General features: G+C 40.8%; 1 protein-coding gene across 1 annotated transcript in view; it reads right to left on the minus strand.

Annotated features, from left to right (window-relative positions):
* Positions 1-14,333, minus strand: part of P2RX3 (purinergic receptor P2X 3) — a 37,981-nt gene that overhangs the window by 10,930 nt on the left and 12,718 nt on the right. The window contains exons 2-5 of the mRNA XM_015817760.2: positions 9,415-9,550; positions 5,142-5,213; positions 4,151-4,217; positions 802-895 (exon numbers count right to left, since the gene is read on the minus strand). Coding sequence (XP_015673246.2) covers positions 802-895; positions 4,151-4,217; positions 5,142-5,213; positions 9,415-9,550 — 369 coding nt within the window. The remainder of the gene's footprint in view (positions 1-801; positions 896-4,150; positions 4,218-5,141; positions 5,214-9,414; positions 9,551-14,333) is intronic.

Here is a 14,333-nt window from a genome sequence, read left to right on the forward strand (position 1 = left end):
GAAATCTATATCAAACTGGAGAAATTATAAACAGGAAAATCTTAATTTCTCTTTGAAAGCAAGGGTTAATACTCCTGTTGGGGAGGGAATCCCCCCCTTTACCAAGGTTCTCATTTCGGATCTTTGAATTTCCCCACTTTCTGAACTTCTGTTGTCTTGTCTTCTTCTAACTTAGCATTAATCATTTGTGAGGAGCATACAGAGATGTCATTGTAGAGGTCCATGGTCCTTATTGACAAGTAAAAGGGACAGTAGATAGGCATACAAAGCCAACAGCAAAATAGGACGGAGGATCTTTGGCAATACTGAACTTGATTCCTACTCTAAATATCCAACCGTTAGTTCTCTTAAGAAGAAAAACTGGTGCATTGAATGAGGATCTGTAGTCTGTATTACGACCTACATGAAACTCAACACAGTTAGTTGACCCTTCAAAATTTAAAAAAAAAATCTTCAAGCAAAATCATCATTTTTGCCCATAAAGTAATCACACATGGCAATTCCATATAATTATTACAACTAGCTATTGCATTCCACAATTTGTCCAGGTCACACACCAAGAAAATTCCCTTAGTGATAGTGAGGCTGATGTTGAATCCATAGCTTTCCATGTGCACAGGCCATTATCACCCAAGTCCCATTAAAAAAAAAGCTAATAAAAACATATAAGTCAACCCTCCCAGAAGGAACTCTAGATTTCCAGTCAACTAGTTTTACATTCTGGGACTATGTTCCCAACTACAGTATGGCCTATGTTCCCTTTCTGTGAAATAACATAGGCTGCTATAGGTGAGTGCTTACACATCCACGTTGTCCATTTCTGCTGGGCACCAGCCCTGGATCTGACAGGTCCGAAAAGTAGCATTGAAACTGACACATCGACCTGTTAATATTCCTGCAGAAGGGGGAAAAAATGAAAGTCATTTCAATAACTAGATGCCTAATTCACCCCATCGCTTGGGATTCATCTTGACAGCTTGTCTGGGGGCAATTCTGCTTCCGTCTGTCTCATCAGTAGAATGAGGCAGAAAATACTTTTATACCCCTTTTTTTCTAGAAAATGTACCCCAGCAAAAGGCCCATAATATAGCAATAGCAATAGCACTTAGACTTATATACCACTTCATAGTGCTAGCACACACTCTGGGAACGTTACAGAGTCAGCATATTGACCCCAACAATCTGGGTCCTCATTTTACTGACCTCGGAAGGATGGAAGGCTGAGTTAATCTTGAGCCGATCAGGATCGAACTCCTGGCAGTGAGCAGAGTTAGCTTACAATACTGCATTCTAACCACTGATGCACCATGGCTCTCATATATTCATATACTCATCAATAGTGGTACCTAGAAGCCATATTTTTTCTGCACAGTTTAATTTATATTTCTATCAGATTTATCTTTCAAGAGATAAAACGTCTCCCCAATATAAGGATAGCATCATCCAAGTTTTAGAAAATAATTTGTGCCAGAGAGGTAGAAAATGGAGGGGACAATTTGAACCAGAAATAGAATTGGATTGGAAGGGAATTCTGTACAGTAGCCTTTTGTGGATGAGGTACCTTCGGGATGCATAGAGAGAATAGTAGTCTGCAGCCCCTAGAGCAATGGTGGCGAACCTATGGCATGGGTGCCAGAGGCGGCACTCGGAGCCCTCTCTGTGGGCACACGTGCCGTTGCTCCAGCCTTGCCTCCCCCCATGACCCCTTCCTCTCCAGCAGCCCCCCCTGAAGGAGAGTCGCCCTCGAGCGTGGCCCACATGGAGCAGCGCAGCCAAGGACATGGCAGCCAGGCAGCGTAGACAAGACTCTGCCCTCACAGCCCATCATGCAGTTGATGCTGCAGGACGCGGGCAGAGGGTGTGGCTGCCATAGCGCTGCTGGGCTGCCTGGGTGATCTGCGACAGGCCCTGGAGGCGGTGAGTGGTCCTGTGGGCAGGCAGGGTGGGGGATGGGGGGGCAGAGCGGGGGTGGAGCAGGGAGGTGGAGCAGGGGCGGTTTTGGGGCACTCAGTCTCTAAAAGGTTTGCCATCACTGCCCTAGAGGGATCAGAGAATGGGCAACAGACCCTCTTAAAGTCCCTGGATACCCCTACAAATCCCAATGGGTCAGATGCACCATTTTCATTTGCTGGCCGAAAAGTATCAAATTGACATTATCTTGATTCTATTTCAGTGTTCTTTATGTTCCAGTGCTCTTACAGCTCTGTTATCTTTAGTCTCTTAGCACAATATACCGATACAACATACTCATCAATATTATATAAAGCAGAGAAAAGTTGTAAGAAATAGGAAGCCAAGTAAATTAAAGACACGTGATAATAAAAAAAAGAAAAAGTATAGTTAATTTGATTTACATTCTCTATATTTCTCTATAGTTTTGTATCCTTCCAAACCATCCTTGCTTGTTCTATGCCCGTACATTATTATTTTCTTTTTTCAACTTCTCTCTCTCACTTTGAGGATTTGATTAGTTCCAGTCAACTAAAATTTTCACGTTTTTTTCTCTCTCCCTCTACCCATTCACTGTTATATCTTTTGTGATTCAATACTCACTTATTCTTTCTATAGGATTAAACTACCACCAAGTGCTTCTTTTTTAATACTGGCCACTAACTTTTATATTTGATACATATTTATTCTGCACCCATTCATTCTTGACTCCATTTCTTCTTGATTTACCCTAGGATGATCATATGTAAGTACTACATTCCTACTAGATTCAACTTACTTTTATGTTTCTGCTTCATACTTCCATACGACAATATTATAGATACCTATTTTTTATTCTTTCAACAAATATTTGTTTCTTGCTAACAGATTACATGCCATCCAGTGGTGGGATTCAGCCAGTTCACACCAGTTCGGCAGAACCGGTAGCTAATTTTTTGTTGCCCAGACCCAGAATGGACTTCTGGAAGCGGCATCCACACAGAGAACCAGTTGTTCACATATTTGAATCCCACCACTGATGCCATCTACTATCTTTCTACTGCTATTTGAATTTCTTAAATTTTCTCCATTCATTTCAATCTCTTTAGTAAACATTCTGCTGAGGATCACAAATTTATTTATTTGTTCAAGTCTTTTTGCCTTTTATGTATGAATAGCCATTTAATTTTTCCTGTAGTCTAATTGCAGCCTCTGTATTTTTTGACCATGAAGGATGCAATATCCAATTTGATCACCGTGTGTATAGATTTTTAGCTGCTCTGTTAGACAGAATATTACCCAGAACAAAGAACCATAGCAGGGGTTTATTTAAACTAAATTTATTTAAATTTCATTTAAAACTAAATGTGTATATCAATGATTGCATGACCCCTGTAGATGCTATACACTAAATAAATAAGTAATAATATTTTTCCCTGTGAAACATAACCTTCTTGATCTTCAATACAGTACATTAATTTTCAGATGCATGCTTCTCATTGCATTATACAGGCCACCTAACATTCACTGCAAATCATTTGGGTTCTCAGACAGTAAGATGGTATTGTCTGCATACAAAAGTACAGTACATGCATATTCACATCCCAACAACTTCCTTCTACTATCACAAGGATTCCCTGCACGTTCACTCATAAATACATCATTGTCATGCTCCCACCTTTGTAGTGTACCATTTGCTAAGCATTTATTGTCATGCATACTTTCTTCCCTAATATACTGTGCTTATCACACTTAGCAGCCAACCTCCATCTGTATATTTATGCAAAACAATTCCATAATTCAAGCCTATTGTGCTTTCTCTAAACGAATGAATACACAATAAACTTTCTCACATTTTTAGATTTCTTACTAATTTGCTAAAGTGCAAAAATCTGGTCTGCATACCCTTCGCCTAGCGTAAAGCTGCACTGATCTTCCCAGCTTTTACTGTCACCTCTTGTCCTCTTTCAGTCAGAATTCTGCCAAACCCTTTCCCAGGAACATTTAAACCAGTCTTCCTGCAATTTTTGCATTCACTTTTGTTACCATCCAGTTTGTATCAGAAAATGTTTGTGTCATTCTAGCAATAGTCAGGCACACAGTCTTCCCACATGTTGAACAAGTTTCTTAGTCTCCTTAAGCCCCTCCATAATCATACTGGGAATTAACAGATAGTTTATGATGAGCATTTCCCCCCCTCTGTGTGAGATATCTGGCTTACCACCTCCGGTGATGGAGACAGGCTTCTTGCACTCACTATCTGAGGTACACTGGTAATGATGATTATTCTAAAAGAGGAAGACAAAGCGAAGGGCAGAAAGCATGAGAAGCAGAAATTACTGGTCCACTTCCAGGTCACCCCCCCTCCACAATTATTATGTATATATTATGAAGCTGGAAGGGAGTAGCCCACTATTTTGAAAGTCAAAAGCCCACCACTTAATTGTAGCTCAGTGGGAAACACATCCAGTGCATGCAAATTGTTCCCAGGTGAGACTTTCACTTCTTCAGGTATGGCTATTAGAGACCTCAATATGGAATGCCAAAGAGCTGCTGCCTTATTAAAAACAAAAGCAGCTTGCTATAATCCAGCTTCACTCAAGTCATGGCCCTCTGCAGCTTTCTATAAACAATTCCTTGGCAGCATGAAGCAAAACACTAAAGTTTTGAGTCTCCTACCTACTATTACAGTGGTTCTCAACCTTTTTAATGCCGCAACCCCAACCGATCGTAAGTCGAGGACTAAACTGGTCGTAAGTCGAGGACTAAACCGGTCGTAAGTCGAGGACTAAACCGGTCGTAAGTCGAGGACTACCTAACCGGTCGTAAGTTGAGGACTTTCCCTGCACGGAAGCGCCGCACATGCGTGGTTCTGCCCCCTGCGCCAACCGAGGCGTAGCTGGCAAGCGGCAGAGACGGAGCAGGCCGACCACCAGCTGGCCCAGCCCAAGGGAGGTAAGGCACCCGCCGGAAAAGGGGGAAAAAAATGGCAGACAAAAAAAATGGCGGACAAAAAAAATGGCGGACAGCCTTGCTTGGCGACCCCCGTGAAATGGTCGATCGACCCCAAATGGGGTCCCAACCCACAGGTTGAGAACCACTGTACTATTAGAAAGCAGCTCAAAGTCTGTGCAAAGCAGAAGACAGCTACCACCCCTAGCCCCCAATCTCCAGTTTATCTCACTTCCTGCCCTCTTGGTTTACTAACATACCTCAGGGCAGAAGCCTTGGACCTGGTTCTCCGTCACAATGAGTTTGGTAATGATGACAAAGACTGATGTCCCCTGGCAGGTGGACGGATCCAAGAGATGTAGGCAGAAGGGGGGAAAATGTGATGTCAAATATCTTGAATGTAAGAGCATAGAGAAGGCAAATCAACTCCCGATGACTTTTTTCTGCTTGGGGATGATCATAATAGGCCCCTAGCCGTACAACTTTAAGATTTAGGATTAGATTAGAATTTTGAAAACAAAAGCAAAATGTACTAACAATAAAAAGTTCAACAATGAACAGGATTATCAATTGAGGTATGAGCTCTCCCTTACTGGATGTTCTCAAACAAAGATATGGTTTGAGAAAGCATTTCTCTGAGATTCTGAAGTTTGGATTCTTGAACTGAAGAGAGGGCTTGGACTCAATGGCCTACATGACCCCTCCCAATTCTGTGATTTTTAGGACTCCAGAAATGTCCATATCATCCCCCCAATATTTTTCAACACTGAAGCATAAGCAGGACCACTTCCAAGATACAGGGCGTTCCTAGCTTTGCTTGTGTCATTTCCACATTGCAACAGGCAGCTTTGCATTCCATTATTGCACGCCTGTAAAATGTTTCACAACCTACAAGTGTGCACAAAGAAAAATTGCAGATTTCCTAACATGTATTTCACATGCTCCAGAAGTTGAGACTGATTATAGTTTCCAATAATGAACTGGCCAAAGGAAGGAGATGGAGAAACAGCTGCCGTCAGGACATCTACGAGTCAGAATGCTGGATTATGGCTATCAATGGATAGCTTTAATTAGAGGAATCCATTTTTAATACCACTGTTTAGGAAAACTTTGGAAAACTTTAGCTGTCAGATAATCTTTGTAGTTGATTACTAGCCAATCCTATGCCTATCCTGCTGAATTACATGGGATTTCTTCCCAGGTAATTAGGAAGTGGTGATTGGTCTACCTTTCAGGAAAGAAGACACCCAGAATTGCTCACTGGGTCATTTTTGACTTTGCGCTTAACAAAAATTACCAATTATTTTATTTTCAGCCTCTTAAATTATTCATTTGGTTTTGCATTTACGTTCAGCTGCTACTTCATTTGCCATTTTCTCCTTATTCTATTGTCTAAATGCATAAACATTGTCCATGGAACAGTGTCTTTCTTAATACTAAGAGATTTTACATTGGTTTCACGTATAGTAGCTGAATTAACACAAATTTCTGCGATTTCAGAGATGAAGTACAATATCAGCTCCTTCCCCCAAATCTGCAGGAAAGGTGTTAAAAGAAGAACAAGGAAGGGTTTGTGTGCCAGTTAGATACTAGATAGCATTCCTGGATTGGTCAACTTGTGGGAGGACTGATTAGCTCAAAAAGGAGAAGATCAGACCAAGCTCCAAGCAGGGAAGAGACAATCCTGCTTATAGTTGGGGATGCAGTGCAGAGGGGAAGGGAAGGATTAAGAAAAGGCAAGATGGTGATTACAATCACACAGTTGAGACCCCATCCATTTTTATGTGCAAGAAATGTAAAAGACACCTTGACTTTTCAGACATGTCCCTTTTCCCTGCAGACAACCCTGGGAAAAGGAGGATGCCAGTGGTTATATGGAACCAGCCTCCGAATTCATTACTATAGATGTGATTCGGGATTGGACTGGAAAAATAATAAATTGAGAGTTTGCTCGTGTTTTCAGTTAGCAGTCATTCTAATTATGCCATGATTCTTGAATATATCTTTCCCTCTTTGTAGTTAAGGAAGACTGTCAGGGTTCTTTGTGAGTATGTTCCCCTTTTGCGGTTTTCGGCAATCAAAATGAATAAATGAAGACATGTTCTCTAACTTTTAGAAAAACAAGTGGGATTTGCAACTCCATGCAGCATGAAAAATTTGTTAGGCATTCTCTATTCTTGTTCTCTCCCCAACCCACTCACCCACCCCTTTTCTTTTGAACAGGGACTAGCTTTGTGCAATGTACAAAATTGTTTGTTTACCTATGGTTAATTCAATAAACTGTAATTAGGTTGCAACAGCATGCTAAGCCATAAAACATGGTTTAGAAGTCTCAAGAGATAACCGAGCATAGAGAGATCACATTATGAGTCAGCTCAATATAAGAACTTTGTTAGTAAATTGGCATTCCACATTCCTTATTAGGATATTTATTCCCTAGTAATTCCCTAACTTCCTAAGTAAATGCAGAGGGGCCATTTCTGGCTTTACAGTATAAGCATGCCATTCACATCACGAATACCAAAAATGATAATTTGCTTGGTACTGTATTTCATTTTCCCTTATTTTGATGGTTGATGGGTGCAGCCTATAGAATGTGTTTTGGTTCTTTGTTGTAATGATAGTATAAGCAAAACATTGTGATAGTTGTCAAGCAGCAGTCATAGATCCCTCCCTTGAAATTCTCACATAATGCTCCTAAATATGGTAACTGTAGAGCAGGGGTGTCAAACTGCCAGCCCGTGGGCCGGTTTCATCATACCGAAGCCACACCCATCCCATTGCTAGCAATGCAAAAAGAGTCATGACATGTCACAACATGTCACGTGACATGGCGAGTTTGACATCCGTGCTGTAGAGGGAGAGAAACAAATGAAAAGCCATGCATTTGCAATATTATCTTGCTAATGCTATGAATGAAATACCCAGATTAGATGTCATGATATTAATAAGTACATGTGAGATTTGTGGAATGATGTTATTATGTGTTTATCATTTTGATGTCATCATGCTTTATTATGGAACTTGCTACCCCTGCAATAGCTTTGTTCTAGAATATTGCAGAGGTTTTTTTAAGGGCATTGAAGTGTTAGACACCATCACTGTGTTGGGCTTCCTCTTTTGGTTGCTGTATACTCTGCAAAAATCACTCAAGGTATTTATGGGGCATAACTTGTGATCCACTGCACACCAGACTGAAGCCAGTTTGGTTAGCTGATTGCCCTTGGCCCAAATGAGGGACCCATTCATTTTAACGCCATCTGCTTTTAAGCTCATCTCTCCTTTCTTCTGTCTTTCTCATGGCTTAATAGCAATAGCAATAGCACTTAGACTTATATACTGCTTCACAGTATATACAGCCCTCTCTAAGCAGTTTACAGAGTCAGCATATTGCCCCCAACAATCTGGGTCCTCATTTTATTGACCTCAGAAGGATGGAAGCCTGAGTCAACCTTGAGCTGCTCAAGAATCGAATTCCTAGAGTGAGCAGTGAGATAGCCTGCAGTACTGCATTCTAACTACTACGCCACCACTGCTTAATAGACAGTGTATGAAACCAGTTGGCTACTGTTATTAGCAGTTGGTTATGGAATTTCCTATCGCAGAAAACTTTAACTCCCAACACATCTCCCCACATTGGGCAAATAAAAAGTAGAAGTTACCCAACTGAGTGAAGCAGAGGAACCAAATCCTGGGTCATCAGTAGCCACCTAATGGGCTATGTCTTGATGGTGGAGTTATGGTGGTGGAATACGATGTGTTTTATCATGTGCTTTTAGACTTATTTGAAACAACTAGTTTTGAAGGATGTCAATCTGCCTAATCTCTCACTAAGCAAACAATCTCATGATGCTTACACGCCACACTAAGCTATAATGTAGCTTGTTTAATTTGGGCTTAACTCAATGTATGAACTCAGACATTGGAAATTGTGGTTTGCAAGTTGTAGTTCTTTCTATTGTCTCAGTGTGTTGCGAATTGGGTGGATACACACACACACACAGGGTATATCTATCGTTCTATCTCACTGAAATTGCTGTGCTTTTTGCTCCATATTTCAAGGGCAGATCACATTCCTGCATCAAGGAAGAACTTTTATTATTGTTTTTAATAGCCATGGAAATAATGAAGTAATGTAATAAAATTAACAGACGGGGCAGGGAAGAATTTTCACTTGGTTTTCTCCCATTTTGGCAGCATGTGTGCGTTTGTGTGGGAGGTGGGATTTTATTTTTATAGATGTGTTAAACTGATCAGAGGCTTTGCATGCTGATTTCCCTTTGTTTCCCACAGGAAAATCATCCTGCAGCTGATATTTGGTGGCATGTTCCTGAGGGAGTTCTATGGATCCCCAAATGGGGCTAAGGCTGCCTGTGGCCTATACTAAAGTTGCATGGCTCAGCTGAGAAGATATCCAAGACTGCTGTTTGAAGGGGCTGGTGAACATTCTCCAAGCATAGCCTTGCTCATTTTTTGCAGCAAAAACAATCTTGTGAGTCTCTTTGCTATCCTTTCCTTCCTGGACAGCCTTACCTGTGGAGGTGTGACATAATCTGCTGTATCCATAATCCGGTTACTGTAATTGCCAAACCCCTTCACTTTTGTCACAACAGAGGATTCAATGGAGGTGTCCCTTATCTGGTAGGCCTTCTCATGCAGGAACACCCACCTGTGGAAAAGAGATCTTTCAATACAATAACTCAGCCCTGGCTGGCTGAGGAATTCTGGGAGTTGAAGTCCACAAGTCTTAAAGTTGACAAGTTTGAAGACCCCTGCAGTAACTCTTCTACGACTAATGGAAGGTACAACTTCTGTCCTGTTCCCAATGTTGCTGAATTACAGGGCCTAGAATCCACACCTCCCTCTTGCCTGAGGCTAGTCTGTTGAGCACTTTAGTTCAGCTGCATTTGAAAGTTCGCACCTGCTGCATTATAAGAAAATATAACATGGCAAATTGATTAATTATTATCAGCAGCCTTCATGAAATGGTTCCTTAGACAAACTAGATCTGTAGCTTCTGACTCTTCTTGGTTTTGATTGGCATCTTTGATTGGCTGTTCTCAATTAGCAGTCTCTCAATGGCATCCTCTGCTGACTAACTCCCATTATGGCTTATTTGGACCTATTTTAATTGTAGCCAACCGGGCAGTGTTTCTCAACCTTGGCAACTTTAAGACATATGAACTTTAACTTCAACTGATCTAGAGATGCCATTTTGATGAAACATAGCCTAGGTTTCATTAAGGTGTTGTATCTCCCAACCCTTCATACAGCATTAATAATGATGAAATGCTTTTTGTCTTAAATTTTTATCTGCTAAGATGTTTTAGACACCTGTGAATTGACTGCTGTAAGCCCAATCTTGTCTAACTTCAGGAAACTAACAAGTTTATTCACGGGTGAGCTAGATTCATTCTGGTTTGCAATTCAGCCACCAAACAAGCCTGTACGAAATCTAGCTTTGTTGTAAGATAAGTAAATTGATTGTACAAACCTTTAGACTGCTAGACTATCCGTTAGAACTGGCCATTAAAGGATGTTAAAATTACTCTTTTGTTAACCTAATCAGGCCATTCCAGACATTCATTTTACTTCTTGATGTGCACTGCCCTCTAGTGTACAGAAAGAATTTAGTTTGTTACCACAATTCATTGAATTTAATTAAAAACTCAGCATTGATTTCTACAAGAACAAGCACATGCAGATTGTCAGCATTGATAAAATTATCTCTTGAACTCAGGTACTGAAGAGTAGGCTCCCCTGGTTTTAATTAAACTTACTTCTAACTAAGAACATGCACTTACGAATGGAAAGTGTAACATAACCAAATTGCAGATTATAGAACCCCTCTGATAATTAGTCTGATTTCTCATAGGCAAGAGGGTGCAATGTGCTGATAATGTATAAGCATTTAAGATATGTTTTTTTAATGGAATATGAGATGCCTAATTCTGATTCCGCCACTTCCTCTGGCAAAGTATTTCCAATTGCCAATTATTTCTTCTATGAAATATTTATACCAAACTCCTAATTCAAATGCTTCATTCTCACTGCTGGATTTCACTCTGCCTGTCTAGATTTTTTTAAAAAAGAAAGACAGAAACCCTGTGTCTCAACTATGAGACATCTTGCAGAACTTGCGAGCAAATGTAGTTGATGCTACCCAGTTTGCACTGGAAGAATTTTTGAGCATCATAAGAGGGAACAAAATCTCCATGAAGTATCAGATACCACACATTCAAGGCTGGATGGCCACTAATGGAACAAATTCAATTACAGCCTTTTTTGCCTCCTACCTCCAGATCCACTGAGAACTTGGTAAAATGCTAACGCCATTAACCACAATTATCTTGAAATCAAACTACCCTTTCTGCTAAATGTTCCTGCGTTTACTTCTCTTTTTGGTCATCATGGGAGAACATAATCCATATAGGCCATACCTTTCTTATTCCAATTAATGTTTATCATTTAGTTGCTGGTGTGCTAATTTCTATCTTCATGGGCAAGGTAGTTAAGTGCCAGGAAAAAAAAGAAAAGGGGGGGAAAACATGGATCTGGTCTTTGAGTAGAGTGTTAAAATAGAATCAAGATCACATGAAGTGTTAATTCCACTTTATAATGCCTTGGTAAGACCACACTTGGAATACTGCATCCAGTTTTGATCACCACAATGTAAAAAAGATGTTGAGACTCTAGAAAGAGTACAGAGAAGAGCAACATTAGGGGACTGGAGGCTAAACCATATAAGGAACGGTTGCTGGAATTGGGTATGTCTAGTTTAATGAAGAGAAGGACGAGGGGGGACATGATAGCAGTGTTCCAATATTTCAGGGGCTGCCACAAAGAAGAGCGAGTCAAGCTATTCTCCAAAGCGCCTGAGGGCAGGACAAGAAGCAACAGATGGAAACTAATCAAGGAGAGAAGCAACCTAGAACTAAGGAGAAACGTCCTGGCAGTTAGAACAATTAACCAGTGGAACAATCTGCCTCCAGAAGCGGTGAATGCTCCAACACTGGAAGTTTTTAAGAAGAAACTGGACAGCCATTTGTCCGAAATGGTATAGGGTTACCTGCCTGAGCAGGAGGTTGGACTTGATGACTTTCCAACTTTATTATTATTATTATTATTATTATTATTATTATTATTATTATTATTATTATTATTATTATTATTATTATTATTATTATTATTATTATTATTATTATTATTATTATTATTATTGAACCCTACTGAACCCTACTCGGTAACAAGTCGGGAAATGGTTGTGTCCCTGTAGTGAAATCCTCTGGTTTTGTTTGCCTTCCCACAAGTATCACCAGCAGGCAGCAGAAACATCAACCAACTGCTGTCTTTGATGTGGGATTGGGGTTGTAAGAAAGTGAACTTTGTGCAAGGGTTTTACGAATGTGCTTCCCAAGGGAGCTTATTAGGTTCCTTTGGGGGCTTGTGTTTAGCACTATTCTGGAACAGTGCTCTTCCATGAATTCTGGAGTAGCCCCATTCTTGTACAGCATTACATCTGAGTTTATAAATAGCCCAAACAGGTTGACAGGCAGGAGGGAACTGCTGAGAGGTGTAGTGGGAAGGATTATTGGGTGGGATGAGGAAAGGCTGTATGGCAAAGAAATGCAAGCTGTTGTTTTTTAAAAAAAAATGTGGGGAGAGGAACTAAGGATGAGATAACATAATGGCAAATCACATCAATATGACACGATGTACTAGTGTTTGTGTGTTTTACATTTAAATGTAAATTGGTTCTTCTTTTCCCCTTTGGAACCAAAAATGCTGGAGTGGGGAGGCACCCCCTACAGTAATGGATTTTAATCAGGGAGGGGACGAATTTTAGAGTGTTTGCTAATTGATTAGAGCAAGTGCTCAAGAGAGCAAGGTTGGCTGGGAACAGCATTCCTCTGTTTACCAGCCAAGATGTTGCAATTCTAGCGATTTCTCTGGTCAGTTATTCCACTTGACAAACTTGTAAGCCTACAATGTCTTGTTTTCTTTTTATTATTTTTTTAGACGGGTTTACTGTTCTTTCAAAATCCCAGCTCCCTGAATACATTATCACCGGCATTGTCACTGAAGCATCTTTGATTGTGTCCCTAGTAAGACTTTTATTTATTTTTTATATATTTATTTGTTAAATATATTTTTCGCCCATCTTGCTGTGAGGTTGCTCTAGGTGGCTAACAATAGTAAAAAGAAAGAAAGTGAAAGGAATGCAAACAGAACAGAGATAAAATAATAGAACCATAAAATAAACAATAAAAAAGGAAGACAACGAGAATACATCAATATGATAACCAAAAAGATGGATGGATGGAAAACAGAGAGCAAGGGGGGTGCGGGTGGGGGGAGGTGGAATCTGCCATCAATCCAGCAGCCATTTCTGGTGTGGAACTCGCTCTTTTGGTCCCCAGCCCAACCAGCAGAACCAGGTCTGCAGGTCTTCTTTTCTCTGAAGAGGGAAAACACTACTTTTCAACTGGAACAGCTACAGATAAACATAAACTGCTTTTCTTTTCTAGTGAGCGAGGACTGAGGCAAGACTTTTAGCTCAATTGATGAAATATCTTCATGCAGAGGCTAGAAGAATATGGTGACAAGCCTAGAGCACATCAATCCAGACTGCATTGATCTAATAGGAGCTGCCCTTGAAGAGTATTCAGAAGCTCCCATTGGTGCAAAATGTAGCGGCACGGGCAGTCATGCCTGCACTTAGATGTGTGCATGTTACATCCCTGCTCCATGAGCTGCATAGGTTACCAATTTAATTTGCTTCTGTGTCCAGTTCAAGATTCTGGGGGTAACCTATAAAGCCCTTTTGGGTTGTGTTGTTTCCCCAGTGACATCTACCCATCTCATCAGGTCCAACAGAAGAGGTTTGTGGTGGGTTCCCTCTACTAGAGAATGTCACCTGGCGTTTACTTTTGTTGTAAACTACTGACAATCTGAACGGTTTATTGGCATGCTATTATTGTTGTTTTTACTACTATTGCAGGATGATAACATGATCTATCACTGAGCATTCAAGGCACAAGCACAATATCCCTTTTGGCTTTTTCTCAACAATCTGGGGTCCTCCAGAAGAACTCAACTCATGTCACTCAGTCAGCAGATTTATCAGGGATGATGGGACTTACGGACTGGCATACATGTTTTGAACTCTCAGTTTAGGTTATCTTGATGTATTTCTTTGGTAAGGGAGCAGAGATTTTTGATTTGTTTTTCTCAGGAGGAAACTGGTCTCTCTGGGCTAGGGGTACAAGTGGGCTTGCTGATTATATACCTGGCTCCCTGCTATGTATCAGCAGCCCTGCCTGAGCTGGCTGACGTGATAGCCGGGGTGGCGGTTGGAACCCCCAGACTTATGGTCTTGGGGGATTTCAACCTGCCATCAGTGGGTGAGACGTCAGCGGCAGCTCAGGAGTTCTTGGCTTCCATGACGGCCT

This window comes from Protobothrops mucrosquamatus, unplaced genomic scaffold (assembly GCF_001527695.2).
Source record: "Protobothrops mucrosquamatus isolate PMUCROS unplaced genomic scaffold, P.Mucros_1.0 scaffold635, whole genome shotgun sequence".
In the NCBI taxonomy this organism is placed as follows: Eukaryota; Metazoa; Chordata; class Lepidosauria; order Squamata; family Viperidae; genus Protobothrops; species Protobothrops mucrosquamatus.